This window comes from Danio rerio, chromosome 21 (genome assembly GCF_052040795.2).
Source record: "Danio rerio strain M-AB ecotype USA chromosome 21, GRCz13ab, whole genome shotgun sequence".
NCBI lineage: Eukaryota > Metazoa > Chordata > Actinopteri > Cypriniformes > Danionidae > Danio > Danio rerio.
This window is the reverse complement of record NC_141041.1, coordinates 6,939,029-6,959,097: the sequence shown is the minus strand read 5'-3', so window position 1 is coordinate 6,959,097 and position 20,069 is coordinate 6,939,029. Positions and strand designations below refer to the sequence as shown.

General features: G+C 34.1%; 1 protein-coding gene across 1 annotated transcript; it reads left to right on the top strand.

Moving 5' to 3' along the window:
- The first annotated feature begins 7,256 nt into the window (after window positions 1-7,256).
- Window positions 7,257-15,351, top strand: LOC100333265 (proteinase-activated receptor 3). The gene is made up of 2 exons (XM_087300666.1): window positions 7,257-7,380; window positions 12,855-15,351. The coding sequence occupies exons 1-2, from the start codon at window positions 7,302-7,304 to the stop codon at window positions 13,907-13,909; spliced, it is 1,134 nt and encodes a 377-aa protein (XP_087156792.1). The 5' UTR covers window positions 7,257-7,301; the 3' UTR covers window positions 13,910-15,351.
- Window positions 15,352-20,069: the final 4,718 nt, after the last annotated feature.

The window sequence follows — 20,069 nt, the reverse complement described above, 5'->3', positions numbered from 1 at the left end:
ATATAGTTTACATATAATATATTAGAACTGCTTTATAATGTAAGTCTTACTATTTTAGTTGAATGACATAAAAATATAACTAAAATATTATTTAATAATATTTTGAGTCTAAATTATGAGATTAATAAAAGACAATATATAAATGTAACTTTATAACTTGTTTATATATAATATAATATAATATAATATAATATAATATAATATAATATAATATAATATAATATAATATAATATAAACAACAACATATATTATATTATATTATATTATATTATATTATATTATATTATATTATATTATATTTTATTATATTACTTTATATTATATTATATTATTTTTTATTATTTTTTATTATGGTATATGATATGATATTATTTTATATTACAATATATTATATTAGATTGTATTATAATATATAAATTTTTAAGATATTATATGATATTATTTTATATTATATTATATTATATAATATTTTATTTATAATTATATTGTAGTCTACAACAAGAAACATAGAGACGTTACATAACTAAAATGACAAAAATATAATATATTTAAAATATATAAATATATTATATTTAACATATAATATAAATGACTTCAATGTTATGATAAAAAAAAAAACCATATAATAACTAAAATATAAGTATAATGATAATAAAAAATATTAAAGCATATTTATAATAATGCCAAAATGTAAAAAAGTACATAATATATTATGGAAAGAATAGCTAAAGCTGAAAAATCTCTCAAATATGGAGTAAAACGGCAGTAAATCTCTATTTGAGAATGTTAAACATGAGCTATTTTGGCATCATCCTGTTAAGTGCGTCATCTGCATGCATGTCTATTCATGTAGTGTGTGTGTGTGTGTGTGTGTGTGTGTGTGTGTGTGTGTGTGTGTGTGTGTGTGTGTGTGTGTGTGTGTGTGTGTGTGTGTGTGTGTGTGTGTGTGTGTGTGTGTGTGTGATTGTGAAAACCAGCATATGCATCTGCAACAAACACCCCGTGACCCTAAAGAAGTCCTGACTTGTCAGAGCTCAAGCTTTCTTTTTCCAGTAAAAACTGTGAGGACATCTTTTTGAGTATGAGTGTGTTGAAATGCAAACATCTGCACTCAGAGAGAGAAACTGACGCACTCTGGAGTCTGGATGTTTACTCTGATCAGCAGGATGTTTAGTTGCTTGTTTGCATGAGCTTCACGCAGCTCCGTCGCAGCAGGAAACTCGTTCAACAAGTCACATCTCTCACCTTCACTGACAAAAAAATCAGTTTGAGGGAAACCGCAACTAAATACTCTCCAACTTATAGTCTCATTTAGGTGTAGCCAGTGAAATGCACAAAATCATGCACAGCAAAATAAGTTATTCATTAGCCATCCATGCTCCACTAAGAAGCTTCTGGAAACATTTCTTTGCATAAGAGATTAAGACTAAAGGGCGCCTATAGATGAAAATCATCTTTTGTAAGCTGTTTAAACAGAACTGTGTGTCAGTATAGTGTGTCCACAGTCATATTGGAGTGATAAAAAGACAATAAGTCTCTTGTTTTAATGTCCTGACGCTAAAATAGGATCCAAACCCCTCCCATTTTTAGGCCGACTACAATGTGACAAAGGAGTGTGGTTTCTCCGCCCACCGAATTGATTGACAGTCGAGTAATACCGTATCTCTAGTAATACCAACCGGGATTAAAAGATGTGTTGAGCTCTCTGTGATCATGGTTCATCATCAAATATGATCAAGAATAAATTTTACAAGTTTAACATGATTTTAAAACAGCGCATGTTTGTTATAAAGACTAAAATCACTGTAATTCATGCCCACAGCTGCAGATCAGTACAATTATAAAAGAAGACGCTTCAATCTATGTTAGTGGACAATAAATCAGGTTTTTTTTGTACATTAACATAACAGATATCCATACAGCAGTGGATATTAACCTGTATCCTGTCACATTTGCGTGCAAAAACAGTGCAAAGTTAAATGTGTGCGCTGTGTGTGCGTGAACTTTGTAACGACATTGTGTATGACTCACCTATTGGCTTGAATTATCTCCACAACAAATACATCAAATAATCATTGGTAAAGTTCTTATTGTAGTATTTCTCACAAACGTTACATGAGATCTGCTTCCTTCATGTTTGTCACTGTGCAGTTTATCTGAGCAGAAAATCCAACATTCTGAAAGGTATAATAAATAATCTGATGGGTGTTTTGAGTTGAAACTTTACTGACACATTCTGGAAACATAAAAGACCTATCTTAAATCTTGAAAAGGGGTAGGTGCTCTTCAAAATATTCGCTATAGACTAAAAATTTTATTAAAGCGATAGTTCACCCAAGATCTAATATTTTACTTGAATTTATTTACTAATATTTACTCATTTTACTTTACCAACATCTTGGTAGTGATTTACAAAAGTGTTTACACCAACAAAAAAAATGTTAAAAACTGCACTTTAAAATTGCTGTTAATTATTTACAGTTTGTGAAACTGTATAATGACCAGTTGAATGTTATGTAATTTGAGAATTTTGCGTCTAGTTTTTATTTTATTATTATTTATTTTTTGCATTTATTATTATTTTTTTAATTTATTGATTTATTTATTTTCCTTCGGCTTAGTCTCTATTTTTAGAGGTCGCCACAGCGGAATGAACCGCCAACTATTCCAGCATATGTTTTACACAGCAGATGCACTTCCAGCTGCAACCCAGTACTGGGAAGCATCCATACACACTCATCCACACACACACTCCACACTCCAATTTCTCCAATTCCCCTTTAGCACATGTTTTTGAACTGTGGGGGAAACCTGAGCACCCAGAGGAAACCCACGTCAACACAGAGAGAACGTTCAAACTCCACACAGAAATGCCAACTGGTTCAGCCAGGACTCGAACCCGCGATCTTCTTGCTTTAAGGCGACAGTGCTAACCACTAAGCCACCGTGTCACCCTATTTAATCAGTTAATAACAATTTAATATTACTTAATTATTAAATGGAGTTAACTTGTTAACAAAGCTTTGGCAGCTGGCTTTTTAGCCAATCACCTACTCCCTAAAACGTATTTAAAGCAGACCAGCTTTTTTTTAGTCAAGACAACTATTTTTAGACGTCTATTAGACATCTATTAGACATCTATTTGACATCTATTGGACATTTGTTAGACATCTATTTGACATCTATTAGACATCTATTAGACATCTATTTGACATCTATTTGACATCTATTAGACATCTATTTGACATCCATGTGACATATATTAGACATTTATTAGACATTTATTAGACATCTATTTGACGTCTATTAGACATCTATTTGGCATCTATTTGACATCTATTTGACATCTATTTGACATCTATTAGACATCTATTTGACATCTATTTGACATCTATTAGACATCTATTAGACATATATTAGACATCTATTAGACATCTATTAGACATCTATTTGACATCTATTTGACATCTATTTGACATCTATTAGACATCTATTAGACATATATTAGACATCTATTTGACATCTATTAGACATCTATTTGACATCTATTAGACATCTATTAGACATATATTAGACATCTATTTGACATCTATTAGACATCTATTTGACATTTATTAGACATCTATTAGATATCTTTTTTTTTTTAAATTAAAAAAGGTCTTCGGGCATCATCATAGCACGCCCAATCATCTTACCTACCTATTCACTATTTATCTTCTTCCGTTCCCCTTCATCCCACTGTTCCCTTAGCATCCCATTCACCTCTACAACCCTACAATAAAGTCTAGCTCAAAATGTGTGGCGTAGTCCATGCTAGTAAAAAAGTATTGTATTTTTATTTTAAAATGGTTTGGTCATCTTTATGCCACAAACAATTCAACCCAAACTAACTGGTGTCGTGCTTTTCACAACAATTATTGTTTCAAACCAGTTTTACACACTTTTCGCATTACAATGAGCAGAAAAAAAGATCTGCTGTTGTGTTTGACATCCAATCTCTGTTTTGCATACAAACTAGTTTTGAGGAAGTTGGGCTCTCTGACCTGCATGGCAAGGGTTAGACTATTATTAAACCAATTGTGTGTGTGTGTGTGTGTGTGTCTGCGGATATGTGTGGGTGTGCAAGAATGCATGGTTTAAGAGATAACTGAAGTTTACATCTAAAGTTTTTCTTCTGTAGGAAACAGTCATGTTTTTTTTCTTTCACATGCATTTGATGCACTCTCACAGCATTACAGTCGACCGCGTCCGCGTACCGCTAAAACCAGCAATTGCAAAAAGACAAAGCAGTGACGGGAAGTGAAAACATGTCAGTTTGTTGTCTCCTGTTTTCACCTCACATGTGTGGTTTCGGTACTCGCTTTATCTCTCAGCAAACAGGAGTTTCCTCCACAACGCGGTTTATCATCATCTGCGCCCAAACCAAAAAGACAAAAAAAATTAATAAAAAAGATGTGATGACCAGCAGATCTACATTTTTGTTCTACTCTGTTATATAATTATATAATCAAAGTCTGTGAGAAATCAAAATTTCCAATGTCTACTGTATAATGTGCACATTGTAATTCTTTAGGTGAACTGTAAATGTGATGACAGACGTTACGTTTTTATTTCATTCATTTATATAATATTATAAAATTTAAATTATTGCACACTGTTTAGAAACAAATTACTGAATAAATAAAACAATAATAATAAACTGACCAGCATCTTAGTATAGTAGTACAATAAATATATGAATAAATGTATTAATAACTGAGAAAAATTATTTATTTAAATATGTTGGGGAATATATATATATATATATATATATATATATATATATATATATATATATATATATATATATATATATATATATATATATATATATATATATATAGTTGAAACCAGAAGTTTACATACACTCTAAAAAAAGAACATAACCATTTTAAAAAACAATGTCTGATGGTAAATCATACTAAACGTTTACTGTTTTAGGTCCGTTAGGATTACCTAAATGATTTACATTTGATAATGCCAGAATAATGAGAGATTTTTTTGAGAATATTTTATTAATTTCTAGACAGTCAAAAAGTTTACACACATTTCCTTTTTATTGTTTTAGCTTTGATTTTGAACTGTATAACTTTCGTCAAATGTATTGGGTATCCTTCCACAAGCTTCTCACAATAGTTTTAAGGAATTTGGGGCCATTTCTGACTGAATTTGTGTTACTGAGTCAGGTTTGTTAGCTGTCTTGCTCACACAAGTTTTTTCAACTCTGCCCACAAATTTTCTATAGGATTGAGCTCAGGGCTTTGTGATGGCCACTCCAAAACATTAACTTTGTTGTCCTTAAAGCACATTTTAACAAATTTGGCAGTATGCTTAGGGTGATGGTCTGTTTGGAAGACCCATTTGTGGCCAAGTTTTAATTTCATGGCTGATGTCTTGAGATGTTGCTTCAGTATTTCTCCATAATTTTCTTTCTTCATGATGCCATCTATGCTGTGAAGTGGACCAGTCCCTCCTGCACCAAAACAGCCCCACAACATGATGCTGCTGCCTCCAAACTTCACAGTTGGGATGGTGTTCCTAAGCTTGAAAGCTTTCCACTTTGTCCTCCAAATGTAACACTGGTCATTATGGCCAAACAGTTCAATCTTAGTTCCATCAGACCACAGGACATGTCTCCAAAAATTATTCTTTTCCCAGTGTTATTTAACAAATTGTAATCTGGCTTTTTTGTTGGTTCTGACTTGTTGATTTTCCCATGTTGTCAAGCAAGGAAGCAGTGTGTTTGGGGATTTCCTTACATACTGTTCTACAAATGTGCTTCCCATTAACTCAAATGCTGTCAATTGGCCAATCAGAGACTTCCAAAACATTGACACCATCATCTGAGCTTTATCAGAGGCAGAATAATCTTAGTGTATGTAAACTTGACTTTCAAGAAAAGTTTTTAAAATGGTTATGTGCTTATTTATAAAGTGTTTGTAAACTTCTGGTTTCAACTGTATACTTGGAAAAAAAAACTACCTCTGCTGAGGCTTGGTCTCATCAGAAATTGCAGGATTTCCCCCTTCTTTTTAGTGAAGGAGCATTTATCTATCTATCTATCTATCTATCTATCTATCTATCTATCTATCTATCTATCTATCTATCTATCTATCTATCTATCTATCTATCTATATATATATATATATATATATATATATATATATATATATATATATATATATATATATATATATATATGTATGTATACACACACACACACACACACACACCTTCATTTACCATTAAAAACACATCAAAATTTAGGTAATAATTTAGTGATGAATTTCATTTTTTTGACTAGGTTAATTTAAACTGAGCAATTTTATTTTTAAAGCTAATTCATTAAATTAAAGATTAGTTCGCATTACTTAAAAAAATAATAATACAAAATCTACTCAAAAATTATTGCTTCTTTTTTTGGAACAACATGTTTCTTTACTCGTTAGGTTAGAAAAGTAGCATTATTATGTAACTAATGTCATAGCAGTCTCTCAATTAGAATGCAAATTAAATACATTGAGGATTTAAAAAATAATAAATAAATCAACTAGTGTAGTAGCTGCAATATAGAATACATAAATAAAATGAACTGAAATCTTAAACAAATAATATAAACAAACAAAACAAAAATAATTTAGTAGACTATCAACTATGAACCATGAACTATATAAAATGTTTTCATTCATTTTCCTTCAGCTTAGTCCCTTTATTCATCAGGGGTCGCCACAGCGGAATGAACCACCAACTCTTCTATCATATGTTTTATGCTGCAGATGCCCTTTCAACTGCAACTCAGTACTGGGAAACATCAATCTGGCAATCACACACACATACACTACAAGACAATTTAGCTTATTCAATTCACCTATATGTGGTTGGTCTGTGGGGTAAACCAGAGCACCCAGAGGAAACCCACGCCAACACAGAAAGAACATTATGCAAACTCCTCAAAGAAACGCCAGCCGGGACTTGAACCAGCAACCTTCTTGCTGTGAGGTGAAAGTGCCAACCAGCCACCGTGTCGTCTTTAAACTTATTTGTAACTTTGGCTTTTAAACTATCAGAAACACAAAAATAATCAAAGCAATTATGATGTCATAGTTCGACGGTGTTCCATTGGACATGAGAGGAAAAACAAGAAGATGTCATCGGTATGGAACGACACCGCTATTCTGACGACACACACAGAGAGAGGGGGAAGCTCGAGGGCTTCATTTGCGTTCAACACACGGACCAGAAAGAGTTGAGACCGAACTGAATGTGTTTCTCAATCATGGCGAAAGCTTTCTTGATCGTTTTGGTCACTTTATTTCTTCTGAACACGACGCAGACGCAAGGTAAGCACATTAATACGTGATTCACTGTACAACAATCCGCTGCATTGCAGTTTATTGTCCATGAGTTTCCTGTTATCAGCGGTTCAGTTGACTCATTTATTTCAATTATAGGCTTATTATTATTTTATAGACCAATTTAAAAACGCAGAATAAACTCTAAAAGAAAGCACGTGGATAATTCCCTAGTTATGTTAACATTCTTGGTGGGAAAGTTGGTGGGAAAATTCTGCCATCCTCTGTTTGTTCCAAATATTTATGAGTTTCTTTCTTCTTTCTAAGTAGATATTCTGAAGAAACGTGTAAACATGGCATCTTAGTTTTTTTGTTTTTTCCTACAATGGAAGTCAAAGGTTACAGGATTTCAGCATTCTTCAAAGTATCTTCTTTTGTGTTCAGCAGAAGAAACTCAGTTGTTTGGAACCATTTGAAAGGAGAGCAAATAGAGCAAATTAATATATTTTGGATGAGCTATCCCTATAAAGATTGCATTCCTTATTAAAATATAAGCATGTATATTTAGTCGACTATACAATAAATAGTTTTATTTAATGTTTAGCTAACCTGTAAAATTATATTATGTTAATCATTTACCGACAAACTATTATTATCAGACACTTTTAACAACCTTTAAAAAGAGGAACAAAGCAGTTTTATGACACGGTCAGAAATAAAGGTGCAAAATCTGTCACTGTGGTGGTATACGTTCTCAAAAATACGCGTTTGCACCGTACAGTAAGTAAATAAAGTTTTATTTAAATAGCACTTTTCACAGACATCGTCACAAAGTTCTTCACAATAAGAGAAAACCAGAAATAAGGTAAAATAACACATGACAATAAATGAAAACATATTAAAAACAAGTTAAAAATCCAAGTACAGAAACACTAATACTGTTAATTAAAAGCTTGACCAAAACGATGTGTCTTTATGGTTCACTTTTGTATCTTTATGGTACAATGAGGAACACTTTTGTACTTTTTAGGTATTAATATGCACCTGTAACGACCTGATAGGAACAAAAATGTATATCTTTTTGAAAGATACCACCCCAGTGACAGATTTTTTACCTATATTTATGAGGTTTGCTTACTTTATTTTGATGGTCCGTTTGTTGAATTTACATTTGAAGTTTCATTGCATTTACATGCCAACTAATTCTCATTAGATTATAAGACTGTTGGGGTTAGGTTGGGGTTAGGGTAAGTTGACATGTAATTGCAAAGTTTCTTATCAGTATTAACAGACATTAAGCAGACAGTCTACTAATACTCAATTGGATTATCAAAACGAAGTGTTACTGGAGTTTTTTTTCCAGTCATTTTAATAACCATTTATATTGTTGCAATTTACTTAAATACTTTAGTCCATGCTATATATGTATATATTTATACAATAATTAAGAATTATTGCATAAATGTACAATGTATTAAAAATATATAATCTATCTTTTTGCAATTCATCTAAATATTCTGTGATACTGTATACGCACGTACAGTTGAAGTCAGAATTATTAGCCCCCCTGAATTATTAGCCCCTTTGTTTATTTTTTTTTCTCAATTTCTGTTTAACAGAGAGTTTTATCCTTTTTTCCAACACATTTCTAAACAAAATAGTTTTAATAACTAATTTCTAATAACTGATTTATTTTTTCTTTGCCATGATGACAGTAAATAATATTTGACTAGATATTTTTCAAGACACTTCTATACAGCTTAAAGTGACATTTAAAGGCTTAACTAGGTTAGTTAGGTTAACTAGGCAGTATAGGGTAATTAGGCAAGTTATTGTATAACGATGGTTTGTTCTGTAGACTATCGGAAAAAAAATAGCTTAAAGGGGCTAAAAATTTTGCCCTTAAAATGGTTTTTAAAAAATTAAATGCTGCTTTTATTCTAGCCGAAATAAAACAAATAAGACTTTCTCCAGAAGAAAAAATATTATAAGACATACTGTGAAAATTTTCTTGCTCTGTTAAACATCATTTGGGAAATATTTAAAAAAGAAAAAAAAAATAAGGGGGGCTAATAATTCTGACTTCAACTGTATATATTTATGCCAAAATAAATAATTATTTTAATGGACCGGTAATAAATGGCTTTGTATCTTTGCTGTTATCTAATATATTATAGTAATATTTTAGTTTAACTGTTTCATTTATGCATATTAGTCAGAGAGTTACACTATTAAATAAAAAGAATCACAAGACATCAACTGTTTCAGTCTATCAGCAGAAAACAATTAGATAACATTTTCTTTCTCTCTGATTTAAACAATACAATTATATGTTCTTGCATCAAGAACAATATAAAAAACACAAACACAAATTAAAAAAATATACAATTATAATAATAATATAAAAAAAATATATATAGATAAAAGTAACACATTAGGCCGTACAGCACTACAGAAAAATATCAAAAGACTTCTTTATCCTTGTTTTCATAAAAGTTCTTGCTGCAGATTTGTCAGCTGCTCATCTGGTGAATTTGTAAGTGATTTAAATAAACTTGTTGTCTTGTTCAAGAAACAATTTGGAGATGATTTAAATTTTGTGCCATGGTGTGTTATCTTGCTGGAAGTTGCAATCACAAGATGGGTTCACTGTGGTCATGAAGGGACGAAGATGGAGAGACAGCAAACACTCAGGAACCCTGTGGTGTTTAAACAAAGCTCAGTTGGTAATAAGGGGCCCAAAGTTGTACCCAAGATACAAAAATAAACCCAAACCACCACTATAGCAGCCTGAACTAGAAGGCAGGATAAGAGTCCGTTAATGTCAATTATTTGTAACTACTCTTTAATAATTTGAAAACCGGGAGAATAGCTGCTTTTGCTGTAATGGTACACTGAAGTCATAATGTTCAGTACATACTTCGGTTTTGGCATCGCAGGAATAAGCAACAGTGTTTGCGTTTATCTGTTTATATTATATTTATAACAGGCAGAAGTGTTTTATCACAATCAGCTACAGAACTGCACAGCTTCTTGTTTTGCAAAAGAGCAAAATAAAGACAACCATGTAAAATAAATCTTCATAATTAGGACACTGTGTAAAAAACTTCGAAAGGTCAAGCTCAGGCCTCTCCTAAAACAACAGAAAAACTATAATTGTGTATTAAACTTAATATTCAGCAATCTTTAACACTGGAATCTCTTTTAATGAACATGCAGCAGTGTGTCCATCCATAACAGCAGGTGAAGAGGACAACATTTATTCAGTGTATTTGTAGAAAGGACACAGAATGAGTAATGTGCACAAAAGATGAGACAGAATCTTAATATTTCTATTGTTTTTCTGTTTTCTATGGACATCCATGACCATTATTTACTTGTGTCTCTGCAGTACATCGCACATGAGCGCCATGTTTTTTTTTTTTTTTTTTTTTTTTTTTTTTTTTTTAGATGGCGAGTCAAGTTAAACAGTTTCAACTTTTACATGCAGCAGCGCTGTCAGTTCTAGAGCAGCGGACCAGTCAGAAGAACTCTGAAGTGGGACTATGATTGTGAGCTATTTACTATTGGAAGATGCCAACGGCAACATGACTGAACTATTTCTGGGTTGCCGCATCTCACTTTTTGACGATGCAAAGATGCATTTTTTTGCGAATGGCTGCTAATTGTTGCACTGCTGGTGTCTTTCAGCCTAAAGGTTTTTGCACTCTGAATCCTTTGAAACTTTCATTCGTCATTAAAAAAAATGAACCGGGTTAAATTTGTTCTGTTTTTCGCATTCGAAAAAGTTATTTAAGAGGTGTTTTGAAAGGTCAGAGCCACAAGTGAAATGAAAAATACAAAACCACAGATAACTTTACAGGGTCGGAGTGGGACTCCTTTTTAGCCCTGGAGTTTCAAGCCTGAGACCGGCCCACCTCAGTTCATGACTGACTATATTAAAATAAGGTCATTTCCAAATCAGTTTCTAATGACACTATTACGTCTTTTTCAAGAAAACAGCTGCTTTAGAACTTCAAATGTTCAAAAGTATTAAATGTCTTAACAATAAAAATGAAAAAAATAAATAAACAAATAAATTACTCAGATGAGGTTCGACCCCGGGTCGGCGATGTCGTAACGCAACCTGCTGACCACTGGACCACAACAGCGTTTCTCATTGTAGTGACTCATCTGAGTTATATCATCATTAACCTGCAGGCTGTAACTTGCTCAGGAGGCTGCGAGAAAATAGATAAAAGGAGCGGAGCTGCGGTAAAATAATGAATTAAAAAAGTGAGGCTATGGTCAAATAAATAAATAAATGAAAAAAGTGCGACTGCTGGGAGCAACAGAGTCTGGAACAAGGGACACCGGCCCTCCCGGCCAACAAATTAACCGGGAATCCTCCTGGTCCTCCCGATTAGCCAATCCGGGCCTGTAACTTTATGACAAACACAGTGCAGAAAATAAAGACAGAATGTGGTTGAGAACTCCTATATGCTGAATTCAGTGACTGGCGCATCTCTGCCCTGCTGCTGCTTGGAGTGTTTGTGTGTTTATAGATTTGATGTACTACCTATAGACCAGGGGTGTCAAACGTACGGCCCGCAGACCAGATCAGGCTCTCAAACGAATTTAATGCGGCCCACGAGATGATTCTGTGAGCTGCAATTTTTCAATAAAATGTATTGCTGTTCCAATTGTGTCCACTGGATGGCGCAATAAGAAACTCAGGCGGCCGTGTTGACGTGTCAAAGCAACAGCCCGAAAGCGGACCAGGCTTTCTATTATAATGTGTATGGCAGGGGTATCAAGCTCATTTTAGCTCTGGGCCACATGGAGTAAAATCTGTTCTCAAGTGGGCCGGACTGGTTAAAGCAATGGGGGAAGGGGGGTTGTTGCGCTACATATTTGAAGAGGGGGGTAGGGGTGTGGTTGGGTACCACACCTTCTTTTTCAAATGGTACATTTTTATACGACTGAACTCGTACGAAACAGCCACTAAACTGACAAAACGTAAAGCAGTTTTCTCATGAGATCACCTCAGTGTACAGGACTTCCCATAGCAGATCGTCTTGACCAAGAGTTGCTGCTGTAGTGATAATATAATTGATCAAATATTAAAATCAATATTTTGGTATTGATATTAATATTAATATTTTAGTCTCCCGTAGGGGACCAAATAATGTAGAAATAACAGATAACTAACTCCTTTTAAACAGGGCACCAGACAGCTTTGACTGTGTTGTGGCATGCAGCCTTTGGGTGACAATGTCTGTAATTCACTACACTGCCATGTGATTAGAAACCTGCGTGAACGAGCAGTTGGAAAGGTGTACCTAATAAAGTAGCCAGTGAGTGTATATACAAGCTAGGAATTACATATTTGTAATGCCAATGGTTGGAATAAATACATATAAGTTACATATATATGAAATCCAAATATGAACTTGCAGGTCATTATTTGCATATATTTCCATGCATCCAGTTCCTTAATGGGCAACTATTCCTAACTCATCATTCTCTCTGTCGCTTTGCAGGAAAGAAGTCCATCCGGATCAAACGAAACAGCACTGGCAGCGTCGGCCCGAGGACATTCAAAGGAAGCCTGATTAACATCTCGTTTTCTTTGGACAAAATAGCAGAGATGCAAACACCACCTCCCTCCAATGCTGTTGTGTTAAACAGCAACAACACTGCAGTTTATCTTCGAGGTCCTATAAGCATCTGGTTCATCCCTGCCACCTACATAATATCCCTGGTCGTCGGCATTCCTGCTAATATCGCTATTTTGCTCACCGTTGGAACTAAAGTGAGGGTCATATCATCTGCCATTTTATATTGTAGCCTGGCGGTGTCTGACCTGCTGCTATTGTTCAGTCTCTTCCTCAAGACGCACTATCATCTCAACGGAAACAATTGGATATTCGGTGAAACTGCTTGTCGCATTACAACCGCTTTCTTCTATGGGAATCTTTACTGCTCTGCTTTTACTCTAGCCTGTATTAGCATTAAGCGCTACATAGCTGTGGTTCATCCGTTCTTCTATAAAAGTCTGCCGAAGCGTTCATTCAGCGCTTGGGGCGGCTTGATCGTTTGGATCGTTTTTATCGTCGCACTTTTGCCTGAATGTTTAGTAAAACAAAGCTACTACATCATGCATCTGGGAATAACAACTTGCCATGACGTCCTCCCTGATACTATTGACTACCGGTGGCTTGAGTATTATAATTTAGGCTTGACATGCGTTGGTTTTTTTGGGCCCCTAGTGGTGACAATAGCGTGTTACGCCTCTATCGTCTGGCACCTGAATCGCTCGCACAGAGACTGGGCTCTTTACATTAGAGCGAGCTCGTTGAACTTTGTTATTTTTGTTGTGTGCTTCGGCCCGAGCAGCTGCTTTCACTTCGTGCATTACTTTCTGCTGTCTTTGGAAATTACGGAGAGTTTCTATATGTACTTCAGCGTGGCTGTGTGCTTGTGTTGTCTGCATAGTGCCCTGGATCCGTTTCTGTTCATGGTCATGTCCAGGACAGTTGGAACGAAGCGGTATTTCCTTACACGCAAGGGACCCGCGCTTAGTATCTCTACGTAAAGTCAACATGAAATTTGTGACGAGTCATGCAAAACACTTAACTCTTGTATGTTGTATAATGCAAACTGCTTGAAACAGTCGATATTGAACTGGTTTTAAAGTCAGCGTGAACAGGAAGATCTTGAGACTTCAGTTTGTTGATGTACTTCTAATTGAAACTGAATTTTCGGTAGGGGCGGGGCTTTCTTTTGCGCATAATTCCCTCATAGCAAACTAACGGTAAGAGGGGCGTGGCTAAGAGTATTGTAGCAGTCAAACTGATGTCAACAGAGTAGGACCGTCGCTCTAAATGCAGAAGGAAATGGTCAGAACTTGATTGAAAATGACCAAAACAAACTTTTTTGATGAATTAAGTTGCACTTATTAATTGTTCACCTGAAGAATAACAATGAATAGCAAAATAGACATGGCAAATTTAGGAAATTCAGTAAATTTCACATTAAAAAAAGACTATAAGCACTTACATTTTTGTTCTAAAGATTTATTTTGAAGGAAATTAATGATTTTAGGGATGCACCTTAATGGAAATTCTAGGTTGAAACAAAAAATACTAGATGCACGAGGCCAAACATCGAAACCGAAATACATGAATTTATTATTTTGTTACATAATATACAGTAAATCTTTTCGAATTAACCTCAAAAACTTCAATTATACACTGTAATATGAACTGTGTTTTATTGTTGGACAGTTATGCAGTATGTTATTGTATTTTAAAGTTGGATTGTGAAAATTACTTACAATACAATACTGTAAATAAATATAGAGATATCAGATAAATGATTGCTTTAAAGGTAAATACAGCATTCTTGCTGATTTACAGTAAGTTTTGTAGAACTTCTTACAGTAAGTTACTATAAATTCTACCGTCTGCTTTATTACAAAAAACAAGCTAATTAAATAACCACATTTTAATGGCAGTAAAATTTTATTCACAGTGGACAAGTCCAAAAGCGTGACAGCACAGTAGCAATTGCAAGCAGCAGTAAAAAGTATACCACATAGAAATGCATTATTTGAGCGTTCCTTAAATGTGTTATTTGAGCGTACTTTGCTTTTTTGGTGAGAATGTGCGATTCATGCATATATGCACATGAGCCGAGAACCCCCAATCCAGAATCTTTAGCTAATATGAACCGGCTGACTCCATGCAAACTAGCTGACAGTGTGGTTTGGTTGATGCAGCAACAAACTGCCCTTGTGCATTGTGAGCCATTGAAATGAATGGGTTTCATAGCGCAGCATTTCCTGCGTCTGGTGTGAAAGCTGCTTCACTACAGGCAATGACTACAACCTTTTTCGGCTTATATTTTTGGGAATTTCTTTTTTTGGACAAAAACCAAAAATGCCATTTTTGCCAATACTTTTGGTGGCTGCCAGTGCTTTTATTCATCAAAGACAAATCAAAATCATCGTAAAGACATTTAAGAATATAACAATTTTTTTTGAACCAGAATGGTAATCTATGTAACAAATCAGCTCAAGGTTAATCTTCTTGCGCGTTCTCCGCCATGTTAATGTAGCGAGGTATAATCTAGATTACAGCGCTCGCGTATCTTCTGCACCATTATATGTATTAGATTAGCTTAACGGGAAGAAGATTCAAACGAATGGGCTTCAAACGAATCCACACTTTAAATCCAAAAACAAACGAGTCATCCAGCGATCTTTTGAGTGGACAGTCGAGTTTATTATGGCTATTGCTATCAAAATAAAAACCCATTTATGTTTAAGCAGGGTAACAAGATCGAAGTTTTTGTGTGCGCGAGGTGAATGCTCATAACCTAAAGCGTTTGTGATCTCACTAGCCCGGATGCACTTTGTAGTCCCCAAACTTTGTTCGCTGTAGGTTTTGCTTGGCTAAAATCTGTAAAAGCCAATTGTTCCATTTGCATTGAACTTTGAGCGTATTACATTCAGAGATGTTGTTTATGTTCACACAGCTACATTACACATTAACTAAAGTTTACAATATGATTTCATAGTGCAGTGGTTCTCAAAGTGGGGGTCGGGAGCCCCCGAGGGGTTGTGGGACAAAGAAGGGGGGGGGTCGCCTGGTGATTTCCAAAAATCGATTTATTTTTATTAAACCATAAGAATTACCATATTTTATCCATAACCAACTGAAAAGAAAACAATAGTCGTTTATAGTTACTATATGCTACTGTGTATAGTTACTATTGTAGCTTATAGTTACTAGTTCTATTGGATATTGAGGGTTGGAAGTAGCATTGTTATTTTGGGGATCGCGAGCTGAAAAATTTTAGAACCCCTGTCGTAGTGGACCACCCCTTTAAAATAAGTGCAACAAGATGATGAAAAAAGTTGCCTTTATTTGACAATACGATGATTTCATGTTCACTGTATGAACAAAAAAACTAATCTAGAATGTTTTTTCTGGTTTGATCTTGTAGAACCAAGTAGTTCTCCTAGATTTAAAGATTTTAATATGTGAAGTGCCTCGAGGAGAACTAATAGTCTGTAGTTTCAGCCAAATGGCTTGAATTGGTTTGGACAGAAGCAGCACCTTTTATACTGAAGACAAACGGAGAGACATTTGAATGCCCTGAGAAAAAAAGGACATAATATACTGCCTGGACTGTATTCTCTCTCTCTGTGTGTGTTTGTGTGTGTGTGTGTGTGTGTGTATTTTGAATGTTACATAAAGCCTTGTTGACCAAGGCAGAGTTTGACTGCATATGTTACAAAATTTAATTTGTATAGAGAATCTATTTCCTCCTATATTTAAACCTCATTTGATTTCTCAGCACATCATTAAAACAAATAAACAAAAGTCTCATTTTCTGATCATTTTTGGATTTGCATTTCTCTCCCCCCCCCCCCCCCACTCCCCTCCCCCTCCAGTGTCTTTTACTTTGTGATGCATTGAGGAACAACAACATGCAGGATGGATTGGGCTGAATTTGGACGCTGTTTCTGGCTTGAGGACAAAAGTGCCAGTGGGTTGTAACTAACTAGCAACTAATTCTCTGTCTCTGGGTCTCATGCAGACATCCACATATACAGAACAAACAGAACTAAAACTGATACTAAAAAAAAAAGAACAATTGATGAACAAACAGGAAAGCTGATCTATCTACATGTTGGAAAGTGTCAATTATAATATATTATAATATATTACAGTATTAACACTTTTTATATCTGTATTAAAATTGCACAGTGGCTCAGTAGTCGCTTCACAGCAAAAGGGTCGCTAGTTTGAGTCCCAGCAGGGCCAGTTGTCATTTCTGTGTTGAGTTTGCATGTTCTCCTTGTGTTGTGTGGGTTTCCTCCGGGTGCTTTGGTTTCCCTCACAATCCAAATACAAAAAAAAAAAAAATGTATTCTCTATTTTTGTCTCTGATGTTATTTTGTTGTATCTTTTTTGTGTTATTATGACTTGTCCTCCTGTTGTTATAACTAATACCCTATAGACATCTGTGCTCAGAAATGGACCAGAAATGAGCAGTCAGTGCTTGAGGGCAAATGCAAAAGTATTTACTGGCAGGCTTGATATTTATAAACTCATGCATCTCACTATGACAACTTCATGGTTTCATATCCGCAATATTCTTCCTGGAATATGAGGGGAGAAAACAGGTGAAGTGGCTGTGTTTGTGTTATTGTCATGTAAATGCACAGGAATCAACTTTATTAAATATCAAGCCGAAATCTATTTAAACCTGTAGAAAATTTTCACCTAAGCATATTTGTGTTGTAAAGTCTGTTAGGTTTTCTAGAGAGCTGACAAAAAACGCAGTTCAAAAGTGTGATCAATTTACATTTTGGTTAATTGGTTACCTTTAAAATCACTAAAACGGATTACAGTGGGTCATTGGGTGTCCAGGTGTTTGATCAGAGCAAGTACACTACCTGAGAAAAGTCAGGTATCAAATATCCTGAGGTATTAAGACATTTGTGCTGCCCATTACATTACAAACCACACGAGAGGGCAAATTCTTCAGCAGGATAGCGCTCCTTCTCATACTTCAGCCTCCACATCAAAGCTCCTGAAAGCATAGAAGGTCAAGGTCCTTCAGGATTGGCCAGCCCAGTCACCATATATGAACATTATTGAGCATGTCTGGCATAAGATCTTGATGAACTCTGGGAGTCCTGCAGGAACGCTTTCTTTGCCATTCCGGATGACTTTATTAATCAGTGATTTGAGTCAATGCAGAGATGTATGGATGCAGTCCTCCAAGCTCATGATGGAGTCAGAAACAATATTCATTCTTTCTCCACTGCAGCATGACTTTAAATTCTATACTGGACATTATTTCTGTTCAGTGAAAAGACTTTTGTCTAAGCAAAGTCAGACCTTACTGTCCTTATTAAATAATTAAAAATCAAGGCATGATCATATTTTATTTTGGTTAAATAAGCGTAGAGGCCTTTGCCTTTCATATAAGCCACTTCTGATACCAAATGATCTACTAGAAGTCAAGTTATTATTAGTTGTTCCTAAAACTTTGATAGGTGACAAGACTTTTGTCAGGTATTGTATTTTACCCATTATTTGGGATTTTGGGGTTTTATAAAAGAATGTCACAGAAGTTTCTAGCAATATATACACTTTCTGTATTTTGAAAGCACATGCAGATTAATACAAAAATTAATAATAATGTATAAATCTGGTGGTTCATTCCACTGTGGCGATCCCTGATTAATAAAGGAACTAAGCCGAAAAGCAAATGAATGAATGACTGAATGAATAAATCAAATCCTACAGGGGGCGCTGTTTACATAACTTTTTATTAGTTCTTGAACATTAGTTTTTAGAACATTCTAAAAAAAAGGAAACGTAATAAATAACAATCTCAAGATTAGGGTCAAGCAATAAATAATTAATAAACCATCTTGATATTAAAAGTCATTATAATGCGAAATTTAATTAGGTAATTTTTAAGAAAATAAGTTGTTATAAAATGTTGAGAAAAAATAAACACTTTACCAAAGAGTTTCAAGATAAGTCTCACCTTTCGAGAGCTGTCTTTTATAGTTACATTAAATCCAAACGTTAACCGTTTGAGAAAAAAATACACATAAAATGTTGAGAACTCATTAAAAAGTTTATTCTTCAAGAAAAAGTTACATTTCAGGAAAAGGTAAATACACACAATGTTTATAGTAAAGTTATTAATTTTTGAGAATAAAGTTGTTATGATTTGAAAAAAACAACCCGTTAAATTTAGTGAAAAAGTTTTTTCGAAATAACAACTTTATTCAAGTAATTTAATGAATTTATTATTTATTGTTATTTAAATGATATTATTTTTTCAATAAAATGACTTTAACACTGAGGTGGTTTTCTTTTTAATTTGTATTTTTATTATATACAGTATATATTTATTATTAACAATTGGCTCTGATCCTCTTCTGTAGTTTATTTACTTAAGCATTGGTCCTAATTAATAATTTACATTTTACGTTTTTCAATTTTCATATGCACTACTTGTCTATTCTTCTATTTGTTTAGTTTAATGTTATGTTTTGCAATTAAATTTTAATTTAGCTTGTTAATATGTTATTTTTGCTAATTAATATATTTCAATATTGACAATATTGAAGCTGTTATCACATGCAATAATTAACTTTAATGAGTACATCAAGTTAAACAAAATAAAATCTAATTGAATTGCAAAACAAAACATTAATGATCTACTAACTAATGTACAACACAACGGGCTCTTATTTTGAATTATTTAGAAAAGCTTTTGTTTTGAAAGCTCGCCCTATGGCGGGTGTTTTGAACGTTCTCCTGTAGTTTCTAGCTTCCCTCGACATGTGATCGGTAAAGTCCAGAAGGGATACAGCTGTGGACACTAGCGTCAAAATAGCATCAACTTAATAACAATGTTCACGAATAATTAATATTTTTACATTATTGTGACGGTTTTGTTTAGGGTTGGGGTGTGGATAGCCAGTCATAAAATACAATTTAACGGGTAATTTAATAAATAATATGAATAATATTCGAGATAATTACTCTTTTAACATTACTGTAATGGTTGGTTTTAAGGTTGGGGTAGAAGTAGACGTTAATAAAATACAATTAATGTATAATTTAATAAATATTATATACAACTCTCGTTAACTTCAGTCTGCAGCTGTATCTCTTCTAGCAACAGCTGAGGCGCGTGTATGACGTTAGCAGCTC